At 36.8% G+C, this 18,655-nt stretch overlaps 3 protein-coding genes, 1 long non-coding RNA gene and 1 pseudogene across 5 annotated transcripts; 4 read left to right on the forward strand and 1 right to left on the reverse strand.

Annotated features, from left to right (window-relative positions):
• Window positions 1-398: 398 nt before the first annotated feature.
• Window positions 399-1,021, forward strand: LOC130950216 (uncharacterized protein At4g04775-like). Its single transcript, XM_057878741.1, has 2 exons — window positions 399-626; window positions 704-1,021. The coding sequence occupies exons 1-2, from the start codon at window positions 399-401 to the stop codon at window positions 1,019-1,021; spliced, it is 546 nt and encodes a 181-aa protein (XP_057734724.1).
• Window positions 1,022-3,435: 2,414 nt separating this feature from the next.
• LOC130950853 (stress enhanced protein 1, chloroplastic) lies at window positions 3,436-5,244 on the forward strand. Of its 2 annotated transcripts, XM_057879453.1 has the most exons (4): window positions 3,436-3,732; window positions 4,325-4,500; window positions 4,854-4,939; window positions 5,071-5,244. In XM_057879453.1, exons 1-4 carry the CDS (start codon window positions 3,576-3,578, stop codon window positions 5,192-5,194), a joined length of 543 nt encoding a protein of 180 aa, XP_057735436.1. In that variant the 5' UTR covers window positions 3,436-3,575; the 3' UTR covers window positions 5,195-5,244. The 2 variants fall into 2 exon arrangements, with proteins under 2 accessions (XP_057735436.1, XP_057735435.1); XM_057879452.1 differs by having other exon boundaries at window positions 4,322-4,500; window positions 4,854-5,177.
• A 480-nt stretch (window positions 5,245-5,724) lies between these two features.
• LOC130950905 (ADP-ribosylation factor 1) lies at window positions 5,725-7,211 on the forward strand. Its single transcript, XM_057879502.1, has 5 exons — window positions 5,725-5,964; window positions 6,042-6,112; window positions 6,252-6,371; window positions 6,563-6,681; window positions 6,779-7,211. Exons 1-5 carry the CDS (start codon window positions 5,817-5,819, stop codon window positions 6,873-6,875), a joined length of 555 nt encoding a protein of 184 aa, XP_057735485.1. The 5' UTR covers window positions 5,725-5,816; the 3' UTR covers window positions 6,876-7,211.
• Window positions 7,212-7,220: 9 nt separating this feature from the next.
• Window positions 7,221-11,872, reverse strand: LOC130950903 (uncharacterized; annotated as a pseudogene).
• A 3,319-nt stretch (window positions 11,873-15,191) lies between these two features.
• On the forward strand, window positions 15,192-18,070 carry LOC130950906 (uncharacterized). The gene is made up of 3 exons (XR_009073765.1): window positions 15,192-15,353; window positions 15,449-15,738; window positions 17,872-18,070. It is a non-coding gene; the product is annotated as an uncharacterized LOC130950906 (long non-coding RNA).
• The last annotated feature ends 585 nt before the right edge of the window (window positions 18,071-18,655 follow it).

Consider the following 18,655-nt stretch of genomic DNA (forward strand, 5'->3'; position numbering starts at 1 on the left):
AAAAATTAAAGAGTGATTATCCAAATCCATTATGAGGATTTTAAAATTGGACGTTTTAGTCTCCAAAAAAGATTAATACCCAAATCAGTCCTCATGGTTTATTTCCGGCGGCCAAAACAATCCCCAGACCCATTTTTCTATTTTATGCCATCGGAAAAAGCTGAAGTGGCACAGTTACTCTCCAACGTGTCCAGCAATAAGAACAGGTGTCATACAAGGACAAATTAGTCTCCAACCATGTTATGAAAACGGCGCCGTTTAAGGATTGGTTCCAAACGTTGCGTTTAAGTGGGAAACACAAGGTCGCGCTTCTTCTCCTCTACCTCAACCCCTCTGTACTTGAACAGAAGCGTCTTCTTCGTTGAACCTTTTGGAACCCTAGTTTATCAGCAGCTGCAATGACACCAAGCAAAGGAAGCTCGTCGTCTTCGAATCGCCATGGTGGGAGACTCGGCGGTGGCCATAGTTGTAGCGTTATCGGAGACGGTAACATCAGCAGCCTAAGCAAAGTTGAAATCCCCAAAGGACAACACCCAAAATGTCTATGCGGTTTGTATGCAATAATCTCTACTTCAAGGACTCATGAAAATCCAGGTAGACTATTTTTTGGATGCCCACTATATAAGGTAAACAATTGTAAGATTTCGAATAATTTACATTCTATAAGAATTGTGTTGAAGAGCTATTTTTGTGTGATGAGCAGGAAAAGTTATCTCATTGCAAGTTCTTTACATGGGTTGACAAGATTTTTGACATTAAGTTGAGAAATGATAACTCGGTGAAGAATGTAACCATGGATGGTGGTGAGATTGCTGCTGATATTTTACCCATGTATGATACCAATGATGCTGGTTTGGAACACAAACTGATGGAGTTACAAAATATAATTGATTTGTTAGAGCTTCAGAAAAATGTAGTCCCAAAAGCTGAGGGCAAGAGTAAATGTACGAATGTAGTACTTGTTATCATGTTCTTTGCAATGTTAGTGTTGATTTTGTCAGTAACAATAGCTATTTTGTAAGTTATATCTTAGTATTAAGAGTTCACTGAAACCTGTATGCAAATTTGTATGCTTTTTTTGTGATCTAAATGCTTGTGAGAAGAAGAAAATTTATGCAATATATCAGCTTTAAAGTTTTATTCCAAAATTGTTTAGTTGATGACCTTTATGAATCCAAACAGAAAATCATATTGCTATGTCATGTAGTAAAATGAATAATAAAAGAAAAAAGCAACAGCACCATTACTTATAAGTTCAGTAACAAGTAGCATGAAATGAATAATGGTAAAAAACAACAGCACCATTACTTATAAGAGCAAATATATTGCTTTAACGTCAAATAGCAACTTCAAATCATAGAATGCAAGTCACAGATTCGACCTAATAAAAACAACATAACTGTCATAGTAGCAACTTAAACTAAAGTCAGAATTCGGCTATACATGAGCCAAAACATAATTCACAAAAAAGTTTCATCCACACTACTCCATCAATCTGTAAATTAAGAGTATTTCAAGTTTAGGTCCATCAACTTGAAAACTCATTACCAAAATACAAACCAAACTATTACATCAAAAAGCCTAATCATTTGTCTTCATTCACTTCTGTCTCGAATGCTTGAACCCAGGATTTGGAATAAACTGGAACATCCTTGATGTAGTATCCTCACTTGCCGCTGCAATTGTTTTTACCGAGACGCCTTGACTTGGTCTAGGTGATGGAATAGGAGGTGGAGTGCTAGACTGGACTGGTGCAGGATATTGTGGTCTAATGATAGGCTGCTTGTTCTAATAGTTTTTGGCCCATTTGCAGTTGGGCCAGATGAAGTTGACCCATAATCTTTTTGTCCAACATTTTTTGGAGCCCTAATGCTGGGCTTAGCAGCAACAGCAGCTCTTGACATGTTTGAGCCTGCATACTTTGATCCAGAACCAGTAGCTCCATTAGTGTTTGTCTTGATTGTACTTGGCCCATCTATAGCTTTCTTATTCTCTTTTAAAGCCTTCCTTCTTGCACCTATATTTCTCTGTGAACTTTGCATTCCTACACCACCCTCTGTTTTTTTGCCAACTTTTCTAGTATTTCTCTTCTCAATCAAACAATCTGAGTCACTATCTTTATCCTCAAATCCTACTAGGGGTGGTCTATATGGTTCATCCTCTGTCGTTTCATACCTGTCATCACTAGACTCCTCCTCAACATCTGCATCAGCATCAAAGTTCAAATTGATATCCTCTGGTGGAGTAACCATTATTGGGTGATCGAAATATAGATAAAACTCGTCAGTCTCCTGGTTCATCTGTTTATTTTCACGCAAATGATTAATCTCCAAATCTCCTTTTATAGGGTGCAACCCCCTCTCCAAGTCAGGAGCCTTAGGATCAAACCAGTATATAGCCTTGTAATCTAAATAACCTAAACCTTTGAACAGAGTTTTCAGGTCAAAGAAGCATATGAGGTCAATATCTATCTTAGGAAATTTGTTAACTTTTCCATCAATATATAGAAGAACTCCCTGGTTATCCCTTATAAAATGTCCACTGTGGTGGAAAACAAGAACTACATAATCCTCCATTTAACTGCAAGTACAACATACTTGAAATCAACAAACAGAATCATCAAACCCTAAACTACTCTATTTTAAGAATTTTGGTAACTGAACCCTAACCAAACACTATACAGTCACAACATAACAACCAAACCATTATACTCCATAATTATCATAGAACAGAAACTCAAAATCCAACATACTCTGTAATGGTGACATTCAGCATTATACTTAACTAATTTAAAATTCCATAAATCTAATCCACATAAGAAAGAGAATACAAGCTCACCTTCCTCAATGAGCGTGTTCAACGATCGTAACATCCACTTTCCTCCGTCTTGTGCGCCAATTGTTGCTTCTGTTTCGGGAGCGACGCGTCAACAGAGTCACCCAATACTACCGTTGGTGATCGAATTCTTCAGCTGCTCTGGGAGATTAGGTGCGAGGGATTGATAGCCACCTTCTCTGTAACAGTTTGAAGAATGTGTGGGGTTTGGTTTCTATTTGAATAGAAAGGGGTTGAAGTTGAGAAGAAGCCTGACCTTGTGTCTCCCACTAAAACTCAACATACGTTTGGTTCCAATCCCTAAATGAGCCATTTTGATGAGGTGGCTGGGGACTAATTTGTCCTTGTATGACACCTGTTCTTATTGATGGACACGCTGGAGAGTAACTTTGCCACTTCAGCTCTTTCCGATGGCATAAAATGGAGAAATGGGTCTGGGGATTGTTTTGGCCACCAGAGATAAATTATGGGGGCTAATTTGGATATTAATTTTTTTTTTGGACTAAAACGTCCAATTTTAAAATTTTCAGGGACCGATTTGGATAATTACTCAAAATTAAAAAGGAAAGGAAAAGGAAAAAGGCAGAAAAGGGCACGTGTAAGTGAGATGAGTCTAAGATTGTGTTTGAGGTGGTCGTGGAAGAAGGTGAAGCCAGAGAGACAGAGTGTGTAATCGCTTTCTCCAATAGATAGAGAAGCACAACACTACACTCACCGCATATTTCGCAGTGACAGAAGCCATGGCAGTTGTTGTTCAACCCTCTGCTTCTCTTTCCCTCTCTTTTCGCGATGCTGCTTGTGTTTTCACTCCACCTCCAAAGCATTTTGCCACTTCTCGCCTTGCTCTTTCGAATTTGGTTCCAACTCGAGCATCCTTCGTTACTGGTTCCCCACTCTGTAAGACTCCTACTTTATCAACTCTCAAAATTGCTTTTTGGTTTTTGGGACAGAATTGAATTCAGTCCCGTCTTATGTTTTCTGTAAACAAGTAAATTATATCACTGAATTGAATTGAAGTTCCTGAGTTTGGAATGCACTTGACAGAAAGGGGGAGAAGATATCTAGGTTTCAATTTAGGTAGATAATCTTCTAACATCAATTCCGTACAAAATAGACCTTATACCTCTGATTTAATTTTATGTCCATACAATTAATTAGTTCCAAATGAAGGAATTGAATTCCAATTCTTGAGTAAAATCAACTACATGGCCACATGGGCTTGTAACCAAACACTCTTTGGATTCAACTTGAGCTTCTTTAGATATGTTCATGTTATTCTTAGCTAGGATAATTGTACATAAGTTTGTTGGAAAAATCATTTTAACTGTATGTATACTTGGGTGTTTGCTGTTTTATCTATAACATCTAAGAACTATAATGCTATCCATGTCCTTTTTATGGAACTATAGTGTTGCTCATCAAAGATCCTACATAGTACATAGCTTTACATAGTCATTAAGCTATGTAATGTTTCCTGTGTCTGTAGCAGTGATTCAAACAAGTTATGAAAGGAAAACCATATGCAAGGCAATGCCATTTTCAATAAAGTGCGAGCAAAGTTCACAGGGAGGGAACAGTGTGGATGTATGGCTAGGCCGGCTAGCCATGGTTGGCTTTGCATCGGCCATCACTGTCGAAATTGCTACTGGCAAGGGTCTCCTTGAGGTATGAAACACAGCATTGAATGAACTTCTTCAGACTTTATTTAGAGACTTAGACTGCAATTAATGTTTCCGATTTCTAGGCCCTGATAAAATTAACAATTTCCACATGTCAACAGCATACTTTGTTATTTAAACGAAGCTAAGCTAGAATCATTTCAAGTTGTAATAAGTCTCCAAAAACTCCTGTCTTGTTTTTTTGCCTATACTTGATGATTACTCTGACAGTGCATAAAATTAAATTCGGCGACTCATTCTTCAATTCCTACTACTTGTTTCACCAATTCCAAATGATTAATTACAAAATATATGATGCAAAAGAGTAACTTATATTCTTCTTGTGCTTTGATTTTGCAGAACTTTGGAGTTACAGCTCCACTGCCTACAGTTGCCTTGGCAGTAACAGGACTGGTGGGTGTTTTGACTGCAATTTTCATCTTCCAGTCAGCCTCAAAGAACTGATAATGTATTTAGGCTGTTGATGGTGTTTTACTGTAAATTCTGTTGTTACAATGTTTATTTTTTTTTCAACATAAAAATTCCATTATTTTTTGTTGTAATCTTTTTTTTTTAGCATCAACGCCTGTTGTAGTAATGGAAGCGATATTGAAGGCCTCAAAACTTTGCCTGTTGTGCAAGTCAATTTTGATTCCTTCGAAATATTGTCCCCATTCCAAACAAGTATCATTGTGAATTGAGGAAGAATTTTGCACAGCATAATGGATGATTAACACAACAAAACATGATATAATCATATGCAAGAGAATAAACATCATCTTGTATTATCAATGGTTCTGCACGTAGTATGGTGTGTATTTTTGGGCACAACCCCTTGTGTAAATAGCATGTCTTTGAAGCAAACACTTTACAGCGCCATTATGATTTAATTTAAGTAATTGTTTAATGAATCTTTTAGTTGCAACCAGGAATTAGTCTAATAAAGAAAGAAAATTTATATAAGGAAAAGCTTAACTATCAGCACAACTATATAGTTATTTTAATGTGTTAAGCCTCTTGGTGTGAGGGATGGGATATTCTTTTATATAGTTGTTTAATTTGGAAGTTAGGGACATGATTCTGTCACAATTTTTTCCTAATAATATTATAACACAATATCCTTATGATGTCTCTAAGTTTGTCTTGTGATGTCTACTTAAAAAAATACAATAAGATTACTTCCTTTTTAGGCTTTATGAATGAAAGTGTGACAATCCACCTAGTTGTCCCAATCAGATATGAGCATTTTCTCACATTATAATAGCTAAAGAATTTTGTAAGTAAGATTTCTCTCCATTCTTGAGAACCAGTTTGCGTGGTTCCATGGGTAAGGTGATGTCTCGGTTGGCAAAGAGGTTCTTACCAAAATATGAATGGAGGATCCCAATGGTGGGTCTTGATTCTTCAGGGAAGACTACCATTCTCTACAAGCTCAAACTGGGGGACACAGTCAGAACCATACCAACTATTGGTACCCACTTTCTTATCATTCCCTCATTGAGATTAAACAGAAGTGACATAGTACAATGTTGTTTTGTGATGGATCAGGTTTTAATGTGGAGAGTGTAGAGTATAAAAATGCAAGCTTTACTATCTGGGATGTTGGAGGACAACAGAAGGTAATAACAGGTCATTTTGTGTCATTATGTCAATATATAATATATGTTTAAAAGCATAAAGAGTCAAAATGAACAAATCTTCATTTCATGATCAGTCATGAGTTATTATGAGTCATAAGTAAGTAACTGGTGAATGCAGATTCGGCCATTGTGGAGGCATTACTTTCAAAACACCGTTGGACTCATCTTTGTGGTGGATAGCAGTGACCGGCACAGAATCATAGAAGCTCGTAATGAACTCCATAATATTCTAACTGATGTGAGTCTAGCCATAATGTAACAATAGAAGATACTATATACTCTATTCATTCTTTTATTCTGTTGCTGTCATCTTTTAGTATATCTCATCATTTGTGTTAAAATACAGTAGAAAAAATATTCCAAAGGATAACATTGATAACTAATTGTAGCGTATTATGAGCCAGATTTGCCTTATGCATCCTTTTGCAGCATGAACTCCGCAATGCTATACTACTTGTGTTCGCCAATAAGCAGGACCTCTCAACTGCCATGAGTGTTGCTGAGATTGCTGATAAGCTTGGCTTACATTCGCTTGAAGATCGTAGTTGGTATGTTTTAAGCTTCATTCTATTGCCACATATTCAAGTCCAAGTTTCTAAACTTACAACCCAAAACAAAAATGATATGGTGAATTCTTCCATTCAGGTACATTCAGAGCACTTCTGCCATCTCAGGCCAAGGACTCTATCAAGGTCTTGATTGGCTAATTGACAACATATCAACCAGGAAGCATGAGAAATGATTAACTTCCACACATGGATCATGGAGGTTTTCCCAGCTTAAAGTTATATACGTTTTATTATAGTGGAAATGGAAAAGTTTCCTAGACATTGTTGTAAATCTGTTGCAACACTGAGGGTAGTTACAAAGAATGAGTTTGATGATCAAGATGACGGAATTTCAGTTAATTGTTAGTCATGATTTTAAAGTTCAGGAACAGGAACTCTTTTTTCCATTTGTTTCTCTCAGTATACTTTTTTTTTTTTTTCTAAACCCTTATAAGTGGCTTCATTCCAGCAACATGTTACCCCGAACCAATGGATACAACTATCACAAACTATATCATAGACATCGACATTGAAAATGCTTAAGAAATTTGCAGTATTTCCATTCACAATTTGAGTATTCTAACATTTTGTAAAAGTAATGAATTACAGGAAGACCTAGAAAGAAGATCATTTTAGTAGTCACACATAACATTACATGTCCATAGACATTAGCCCGGTTGAAGAAGCCTTTGACTTCTTCTTCTTCTTGGATCCATTTTTGTTCACTTTCTTCTTGGGCCGTTGTTCCTCTGCAACTGGTAGTGTGCTCCGTAAGTGTTCATTCATGGCAGACCTGGGATTTGTTTTGAAGTCAGGATTGTTTAGAACTGCAGAAAATTGTTGCACTTCCCTCAATCTGATTAAACGGGGATACAAGGTTAGGTATATAGTGTTAAAACATCAAAAGAAAATATGATATCATAATATTCAATTATGAAAAGAAGCGCTCACAGTATCTTTCGCCGAGATTTACAATTAACTTTGACATCCTGCGGACCTGGTTTCCGCGGTGCCTTTGGCTCAGGATCAGGAAGGAACTCTGAGAGAGCAGAGAGATCATATGCCTTCAATTTTTTCTTCTGCCGCCTTTGCTGTTTACTATTTTTCTGAAAGGAGAGGAAAACATCACTAAAAAACCAAAAAATATCATATCTAGAGGTCTCCCCTGTAAAGGATTGTTTAAAATTAAAACTAATTCATTTGGATTGCATCAAACTGCATTTCTTATGTGAATGCATCAACCATTTAGTTAATCCTAGATCACTATTTACTCACAGGAAGAATATAGATTCTTTTGAAAGCAAAAATAAAATTCTCCTTGGAATACTCACATCAAGAATAAAATACAAGCTCATCCAGATATAAGCACAAGAGCAGCATGTATATTAAGTGACAGAATGCCTGATCCCTAAAACAATAACAAAAGCAATACACAACAAAGAACCCTAAAAATCTTCAAAGTGTCTATTAACAAAATAACAGTGCAATGTACATCTAACTAGCCAACAAACCTATTACAAGCACAATGAAGTATTTCCATAATCCATCTTAAGAACAATACCGTTTGAAATAAAATTATTACCTTAGTAATAGACTTTTGAGCACTCAAGCTAGCCACAGCATCTTTCACCTCTGCAGTATCACCAAGGATTGGATGCAGTTAAAATATATGGACAGTTTTGGTATGTAAAAATTCAATATTCGAAAGAAACAGAAAAAAATTGATTCGAAACTTACTAGAGTAAAATTGAACCTTTTTATCTAACTTGCGATTGGACTTTGATTCCGCCCTGCAAAAGCGAGAGAAGAACATAAATAACTGCAAACTCCAGCTCAAGTCACAAAGTAGATTTTAAACTTTGGAAACTAGGAAAACAAGGAAGGAAGGGAAGATATTAACTTTTCCCTCGTCTTTCCCATGGCGGAAGGTAGCGGCGAAGCGGTGATCGAAGCGGCGGAGAAGAACTACTGATGGAAAGCCGCAAATAGGGTCTACCCCAAGGTTCTGAAAACCGAACCGATCATCAAACCGTTTTAGTCACTGATTCATTGGTTTACTGGTCCAACCGGTCTAACCATGATTCAACCGGGAAAACCATTCCATAATAAAATAATAAATAAATTATAAATAAACATCTTAAATATCTTTCAAATTTAAAACCCTACATAAAATAACACCAACTAAATAAACCCTACATAAAATAACACCAACTAAATGTAATTAATCATCAAAATATGCAATAACTTGCTGCAAATTTGTTGACAATTAACATAATTATACTTCCATTAAAAATAGCTGGATTGAATTACAATGCACAAGTTAAAGATAGAGAATATTGTCTTAATGTAGCTAAGTCAAAAAGTAAAACAAAAAATGATAGTGTTGCACAATAAACACACAACAGAGCCCGAAACAAACACACAACACAACAGAGGCTGAAACAAAAACACAACAAAGCCTGAAACAAAGAATCTAACACGGAGGAGGGGTAGCAAGTCGGCAGAGATCAAGAACAGGGACAGTGCAACCAAACAATGAAAACAGAATTTTGTTTATATAACAAAACAATCAAAACATGAATCATACAATCACTAATTGCAAATTTTTTCTTCATAAGAACAGAACAATGAAAACATGAAGCATATAGATCACCAATTGCAAATCTTTTATTAAGAACAGAAGTTAGAACAGTGAAAAATGAAGAAAGATTAGTAGTTTTCAACCCAATTTTAACAAAGCTCATCACAATGATTAACAACAACAAAAAAAGCAATGAAGGAACAGTGAATCAATAACATAAGTAGTGCAAATTCAAGAAACTTTAATAAAATTTAACTACAGAAACAGACAGTAAAGCAGTAATAGAGTTATCAATTTAAAATTTATCATCAAATACATTCAGTGAGCAAAACCAATCAACCAAGTACTGACTGGGCATTCGGAAAAAAAAAAAAGAATCAAAAGAACATTTAAATCACAGCAAAAACACAACAATAGGAACATTTAAAACAAAGCAACCCAAAAAAAAATCTAAAAATCACCACTGCTGAAAACCCGTGTATGCTCAAAGAATTAAAAGATAAGCTTACAGGAAAGTGAAGAATACCAAAACCAAAGAACCTTCAATCACAGCTTAAAATTTAAATCAAGAACAGAAAATCACAACAAAAACAAAAAAAAATTAAAAGTAACAGAAGAACAACAGAACAACAACACAAGAACAATTAGCAAATTAACAAATTCACAATAACAGTTAAAATTTACCAGAAGAACACTAATGCAAGTGGAATCATCATGCTAATATGTTTTCTGCAAAGATGCTATTTGTGCAGCTAAAATTTCCTAGTTACTAAGATCCAATTATTCTAATTTCACATGCAATCAACTTACTAAGTTTCTAAAAGCTAGAAATTATAAAACCAACCAGAAATATGGTTAGAGCATTTCATCAAACATGTTGAGTGCGGTAAAATTAAAACAAAATAAGAGAATTCAAAGCTTAATATCAATGTGATAGAGAAGAGAACATAACTATTGTAACTTTAATTCAGTCTATGAAAGAATCCAAACCACTACCAAATCAAATAGTTACTTATTGTAATAGAAATCAGAAGTTGCAGAGTTTGAGGCAGAGTATTGTTGTTGTGTGAGTGTATTGTCTGGTGGCGGGTTTAGGGAACTCACGGTGGCGACAAAAGAGAGCAGTTCGACGGCTAGGTGGAGCGCGCGGGTTGGTCGCAGTGTTTGAAGCAGACCAACGTGGCTTCCAGACGAACACGAATGCGAACTCGAACGGTGAACGGTGAGTGAACGCGAACAGTGAAAGCCGAGCGAACGTGAACGGCGAAGAACGCGAACGCGAACGGCAAACAAACGGCGATGGAAGCGCGGCTGGGCAAACAAAGACGAGGGACGCCGAGCTCGAGGAAGCAGCCGCGATCGGTGACAGCGAACAGGGGTTGAAGACTTGGATCACGAGGGAAGCTAGATGGACGGACGGAAGGCGAACTTTGAGTGCGACGGACGCGGCAGTATGCCACTCCTTGCGGCGGTGGTGTAGGCTTACAGTGCTAGGGTTTTTTGGCTGGGGTTGTGATTTGATTTCTTTCTGAATGAAAGAAAGGAAGGGGGAAAGGGAGAAAGAAACGAAGGAGCTTCCGTTATTGTGTAAGCCGGGCGGGTTCCGGTTCGGTCCAACCGGTCGATTCTTGTCCGGTTCAATGGTTTTCAGAACATTGGTCTACCCTCGTTCTGGTTGGTTTGGTTGTACTGTTTCGGCTTCAATCCCTCTAAAACGTTTTTTTTTGGGACGCAGGCCTATAAGGCCTAGTTTTCTGATTTGTTTAAACAATGGACCCATACCTAAAAATGGGCCTCACCAATTAAAATTTTATTATAAATAAGATTTTCATACAACAACAACATAGCCTTGTCCCACTAGGTGGGATCGGCTACATGAATCAAACGATGTCATTGAACTCTGTCATGTATCATGTCTACAGCGAGATCGTTTACATGTAAATCTCGTTTGACCAACTCATGGATGGTCTTCTTAGGTCTTCCTCTGCATTTCACCCCTTGTCCATCTTCCATCTCATCCACCCTCCTAACTAGGTGCTCTGTCAGTCTTCTTTTCACATGTCTAAACCACCAGAGACGTGATTCTACCATCTTTTTCACAATGGGTGCTACTCCAACTCTCTCCCTTATATCTTTGTTCCTTATTTTATCCAATTGCGTACGACCGCTCATCCATCTCAACATCTTCATCTCTGACACACTTAGCTTATGTTCGTGCTCCCCTTTGGCCGTCCAACACTCTGTACTATAAAAGCATAGCCGATCCTATAGCAATGCGGTAGAATTTACCTTTAAGTTTTAAAGGCACTGTTTTGTCACATATAAAACTTGATGCACTCCGCCATTTTGACCAACCTGCTTGGATCCTATGATTTACATCCTGTTCAATCTCTCATTATCCTGTATGATGCACCTAAGATACTTAAAACTTTTGACTTTTTGTAGGATGTTTTCTCCAATCTTCACCTCTATATTAGGGTTTTTCCTTCACAGACCGAACTTATATTCCATATAGTTCGTCTTGCTACGGCTTATGCTCAGACCATACACTTTTAGAGTTTCTCTCTATAAGTTCAACTTCTTATTTAGGTCTTCCCTTAACTCTCCCATAAGGACGATATCATCGGCGAAAAGCATGCACCATAGCACAAGCTCTTGGATGTACTTTGTGATAGGGATGTAAGTGACCGAACCGGACCGAAAAGTATCGCAGAACCGAACCGAATTTTACAACAACCAATTGAAAAACTGAAAAAACCGGTTTTTTGTTTTTTTGAACTAAACCGATCGGTTCGGTTCGGTTTTCGGTTGTCTTTGCTAAAACCGAACCGAACTGGATCGAACCAAAGAGTGAGGGTTCAGTAGAGTGTGTTTTTACTAAGTTGCCCTTTAACCTAGGTATAAAAGGGCCACTCAACCACAACCCTAGCTTTCTTCTTCTCCTTTTACGCTGTGAACCCTAAACCCAGTCTGCCAGTCACCCACAAAACACTTATCTCCCCCATTCTTCGACGGTTCCACCTCCGACCTCCATGCTTGAGAGAAGGAGAGGTTGAGGGAGACAGAGAGTGTTGTCCACCATCAAGAAAGTCGCCAATCGTCGCTCGAAGTCTCGAAGTCGTTCATTCATCGCCGTCGCAGGGTCGCCGTCGCAGGGTCACCGTCGCAGGGTCACCGTCGCAACAAAACCAAAGCCGAACAGCAGTCCAAAGTCCAACCAGTCTGTCGCCGAGTAGCAAACCATTCGCCGAGTAGCAGTCCATCGCCGAGCAACCAGTCCTTCTCCTGCAAAAACCCAAAAAGCAACAGAACGATGTCTTCTTCAGATGTTAGATTTTATGCTTGGTTATAATTTTTTTTACAGTAATTAATGTATATATTGTCAACAAAATCCCAGTCTGCAATATTTTTAGTAATATTTGTACTTGATTTAGTGAGATTTTTAGTGATATTTGTACTGTTATGTGAGTTTCTGATTGTATGTTGAGAAACAAAGGTTTTGGTGCAAGGTGTTGAAGGTGCAAGGTGTTGAAGTTGTTATCCAATGCAAGGTGTTGAAGTTGTTTCAACAATAATGCTTGTTATCCAATGCTTTTGATCCTTTTTTATTTAAACAATTGAATAATGCATACACATATGCACAAACAATAGTATTAAAAGATAGAAGTTATTTTAACTTCAATTAATTAAGCTCATCCATTAAATCATGTACTGCACTTTATTGCGTTATTGATCTTAAATGTCATTGCTATTCTTTCTTATTGTTGAGTGCATTTTTATGCGTTTAAGTCATCAATTTATTATTGTTGCTCAATAGTGGAAGATTTTAGTGTGGGCAACTTTGTAAGCAACAGTGCTGCATTATAACTCAATATACATATATGAATGATCACAGAGAGAAATGAAGAGAGAATAAAAATTGTCCACTAACAATGGTTGAATTTGAAATTTTATAGTGTAATGTGCTTGTATCCATGCTTTAAAGGATTTATATACTAGCTATTGCTTTATTTTATATACAGGTTGTCTGCACCTTTTTCATAGTAGTCTAGTTTCATCTTTGTTTATTAATGAACATGCTTACTTTGAAAAAAAACACTATGCATATACTCTTATAACAAATATCATTTTGACTTCAGTATTGTTAGCAACCAAATTTATTTTCTTTGTTAATATATAATTAATTGTTGATTGGCTGCTTATGAGCTGTTGTGGTTTTGTTGCTGGGAACAAAACTGTTGCTCGAAAATTGCACCAACCGGAGAAGATGAGGATGAGTCTAGTGTGGATTCAGATTAAACATGGTGGCTGTTTGGTTTTTATTTGTTTTAAAGTGAATGTTTCAGTTTAAACTGTGTTTATTTTTGTTGTTTTGCTAGATATTTTTAATTGTCTTTATTTTATGTTTAATTAAGTTGAATTTGTATTGGATTTGGATGTGATATACTCTTGTTATTCTAGTTTATTGAAGGTTTTAAATTTCATTTTATGGTATTTTAAATTCTGATAATTAGGTGTAAAAAAACCGAAAAAATCGACCGAACCAAACCGCTGTTGGTTCGGTTCGGTTGTTCGAACAGCAGCCAACCGAATGGTTAGCCTCATTGTAGAACCGATCAGGTCGGTTCGGTTGGTTTTCGGTCCAAAACCGAATCAAACCGAGCCGATTACACCCCTACTTTGTGAGTACTTCCAAGACTAATGTGAAAAAGGTATGGACTTAACGAAGATCCCTGGTATAATCCTATACTAATAGAAAATTTCTCTGTCACACCACCTTGAGTCTTCACACTTGTTGTGGCCCCATCATTCATGTCTTTAATTGCACAAATATATGCAATTCTTACTCTCTTCTTTTCTAAAACCTTCCATAAGACCTCCCTTGGCACCCTATCGTATGCTTTTTCCAAATCAATTAATACCATATGTAGATCCCTTTTATTACTATGATACCTCTCCATCATCCCTCTTAACAAGTATATTGCTTCGGTGGTGGATTTTCCTGGCATAAAACCAAATTAGTTCTCTGTTACCTGTGTCTCTTTTTTCAACCTCTGTTCTATCACCCTTTCCCATAACTTTATGGTATGGCTCATGAGCTTGATCCCTCTATAGTTTCTGCAACTTTATATATCCCCTTTATTCTTGTAGATAGGTACCAAGGTGCTCTTTCTCCATTCATCAGGCATCTTCTTTGACCTTAAAACCTTATTAAAAAGCTTGGTTAACCAATTAATACCTTTTTCTCCAAGGCCCTTCCAAACATCAATTGGGATATTATCAGGTCCTATCACCCTGCCATTTTTCATCTGCTTTAGAGTTTCTTTTACATCAAAGTCTCGAATCCTTCGGTAGTAGTCAAAATTTTGATCTTCTTCCCTTGTGCATAACTGACCAAGGCTCGAAAGAGTCTTATGCCTTTCATTAATCTTCTCCTTTTGAGCCAATACCTCTCCGTCTTTATCTTTTATGCACTTAACCTGATCCAAATCTCTAGTTCTTCTTTCATGGCTCTTTGCGATTCTATATATACCTTTTTCTCCTTCTTTCGTGCCTAAAGACTGGTAGAGACCCTCATATGCTATTGTTCTTACTTCAATAATAGCCACTTTTATCTCTTTCTTAACTGGCTTATATTTTTTCTAATTATCTGCATTGCGGCATAAAGACTGTAAACCCCGCTAAAATCGGTATATAATTAGTCAATAAATCAAATTTTCAATAGGAAAATTAAATATACAAAAGTGATATCAAAATAGAATAGAGCTCGTCAAAACGAGAATTTTGATATCACTTTCGAAAAATTTGGCCTAAAATTGGGCCGAACGAGTCGAACCGGTCGAACCGGATCCAAACCGGGCCCGTAGGCCCAACCAACTCACTATATATAGTGAGCTGAAGCTCATTTCATTTCCATTCAGCATGCAGAACACGCTGGGCAGAGCCAAAATGGGGAAGAACATGTTGAAGATTCCAAAACCCTTGATTTCATTCAAATCCACATAACTTCTCGCTCTGAGCTCCGATTGACGATCCGTTTACGGCCACGCGACCGCGGCGTCGAGCTCTACAAAGCCCATAACATTGTAAGGTAAGGAAGTCACGCTTTCTACCTCAATTTTCTCATTTCTATTTCTGAATTTATTGGGCTTTGGTGTTGAGATTTTGTATAATTTGGTGTTTTAGGTTTAATTTATCTTGCGAAGCTTATTGAGCTCGAGTTGTTACGCGTGTGGGCACGGTAAAGACAACCTAGACCCTAGCCCAATATTGTATTTATGATGAGAAATCTGAAATTGGAACATGTATATGTATTAGGTGTAGATCAAGTGGGTATATAAGCATTGGAAATGAATTGGGATTACTTGGAGGTTTGTTGATGACCAAGGCTTGTTTTGGGGCTGTTTGATTGAGCTTTGAGGGGCTGTAATTTTGAGTTGTGAGACTGCCTTGGGTGAACTAAGTGATCGGGCAATGTATGGTTTAAGTTTTGCACATTTAATATTTACGGTGTTGTGAAAACTTAGGTTAGAGAAACCATAGGATAAGTTGAATTATTTGTTGTATTTAATGATTAGCCTTGTAATGTTGTTGGAATAGATTTGTTGGTATATATATAGGAATTATGAGGTCTGAAAGTTATTAATGGTGTGCTCTTATATTTATTTATGATGGATTAGGATTGGTGTTTGTTAATAAGGATGTAGAGTTGTGTTGTAGTGGTATTGCATATGCTGTAACTAATTATGTAATGATCAAAATTGCATGAGACTAAGTTTGGGCTAAACTTGGGAATATAAGGAACTAAACTGGAAAATTTGGGATCTTTTTGTTAAATATACAATTTATGACAAATTTTTAAAGTTAGGTTGTTAAATCTGTCCTGGAGCAGAAAAGGTCAAATAGGGCAGCAACTTGTTTGTCTCGTTGCGACTTCTATGAGTTGAGTTTTGGAGTGAAACCAATTTTGTTATAAAATTTAATTAACTTTATTTATTACTCTAAAACTTCAGAATTTTAAGAGTTGAGGATTGGGAGTTGTGAATTTTTGAATATTGGTGGTCAAAGCTGAAAAGAAACAGATTTCAGCAAGCTATGCATCAACTTCCAATGCTTGTAACTCTTAGAATTGAATAGCAATTGGGTTGAAACCAAGACACACTTGTTTCTGGATGAGCTAGGAGTTCCCAAATCAAAATTTAGATTAATTGTAGTTTTGTAATAAAAGTTATTCAAATTAAAAGGTACTAAGCTTGTTGGTTTCTAAAACAGATTTTGACTTATTTTTACTTAACTTCTAGGTAATGTAACTTCTTCATTAAAAATGGTATTAACTCAGAACCAATTGAGAAAGAAACCTGGATGAGTGAAGTTTAACTACATTAATTTTTAAAGTCATTGGATTTAACTTAGATTTTATATTGAATTTTGAATATCACATGCTGCTGCTATTTTTCTGGTTTTATGCACTGCAGAGCAGTCACGGTTTTTCCGTTATTTCTGAGGCTAGAGAAATCAGAAAATTATGATCTTTGGTTTGTTAGAAAGTTATTTCAAGATGAACGCCTGGAGATAAAGTCTGTAAAATTTCGAGTTCATTTATTATATTAAAAATAGAAAAGAAAACAGAGTGTCGAGGATGTCTTAGTGATACTCATGGGTTCGAGAAGTTAAAGTTTAATCTTCGTGTGATATGATTGATTTAATGTTAGAGTTAGGTTGATTTTAAGATTATTCAATATTAAAAAGGTTGAGAAGAGTTTGATAAATAGTTTGGTCAAGACTCGGAAGGGGTAATTGAGATGAATTATAAGGGAATGATGATGAAAAATGTGAAAGGGAGGTTGTTAATAAAAGGAGTTAACATGCCATGGCTTGATAAATGATTAAATAATAATTATGACTATGAAATGACTTATGAATGATGATATCTGAGATACGAGTTTCCTTGGGTAAAAACCGTGGCTCGCCACCACGTGTTCCAGGTTGATTCTCGATACTCTGTTAACCCTACGTCGTAAGGGTGACCGGCCACGTATAAATTTCCGGGTATGGATAACCCCATTGAGTGATTTATATGATGATTGAATGTGAACTCTATGCATAGACTCTTGGGGATGCGCGACGAGGGACAGTCTAAGGTTTTCGGACTTGTCGGATTGGCTGTATAACCGACAGGTGGGCCCCATCAACCATAGGATAGGCATGCATCATATGCATTTGTTTGTTTTGATTGCTATGTATTTTCTGGGTTTGCCTAATTGATATATATCACCTGCTATCTGTTATACTTGCTATTTGTACTATCTGCTCATTACTTGTGCGTGACCTTGTTTGGTTGCTTGTTTCTGTTGCATTGTGAATGATGGAGGGATGGAGGAAAAGGAGAAATGGTTTGGTATTAGATTAGGATTGAAATTGAGTAAGTTAGGTAGATTTAGAATACTTATCCCTGTTATAGCTTCTATTTAGTAATTAAGTTGGATAATTGTATAACTGAGTTTAGGATTGCCTATGGCATTCTCAGGACCTTATTTATTATGCGCGTGGCACTTTTACCATGTTGAGAACCCCCGGTTCTTATTCCATATTGTATTGTTGTTTTTCAGATGCAGGTCGAGAGGCTCCTCGCTAGGCGTCTGGATCCTGGGAAGCAAAGTAGTCCTTGGGTGTATTTTGGTTTTCTATTTGTATATATGTATATATATTTAGCTTACTCTCCAAGTAACTTATGTATGCTGCTCCCCTTAGAGGTTGAGGGAGAGATATGAGTTTATTTTGGTATTTTGGTATATTTTGGGGATACCTATGTATATAATGATATATATATATATATATATCCAGCCTTAGCTTCGCAGGCTAAGTTAGGGGCTAGTTATGCTGTTTCCTTGGCTTTCCTTTATTCTTTTGCTTAACTTTATCATGTTCCTATTAGGTTTCTTAGCACGCAAGTAATCCTTTCCTGAGCATTGCGCTTTTTGTTTTACCCATTTTTCAAGGCTCCTAGTTAAGTATCTTTTCTCTATTATTATATATATTACTATTTTTAGAGGTTGTAATACCTTACTATCTCAGTCTTATGACTTAAGCATAAAATTAAGTATGGTAGGGTGTTACAAAGACCACTCTTTAAAGCACTCCCTTTTTACCTTTATCTTTTCTTGTACACTCGCATTCCACCACCAGGATTCCTTGTCTCTTGGTCCTATCCCTTTAAATTCACCAAAACTTTCTTTTGTTGTTCTTTTGATAACTTCTGCCATCTCCCTTCACATATCTTCCGCGTTTCCATTCCTATCCCACTTTGTCTTTTCTCCTACCCGTCTTACGAAGCTTCTTTGTTCTTCACCTTTCATCCGCCACCACCTCGTCCTTGGGTTCTTCGTATGATGT

This window comes from Arachis stenosperma, chromosome 9, assembly GCF_014773155.1.
Source record: "Arachis stenosperma cultivar V10309 chromosome 9, arast.V10309.gnm1.PFL2, whole genome shotgun sequence".
Lineage (NCBI taxonomy): Eukaryota > Viridiplantae > Streptophyta > Magnoliopsida > Fabales > Fabaceae > Arachis > Arachis stenosperma.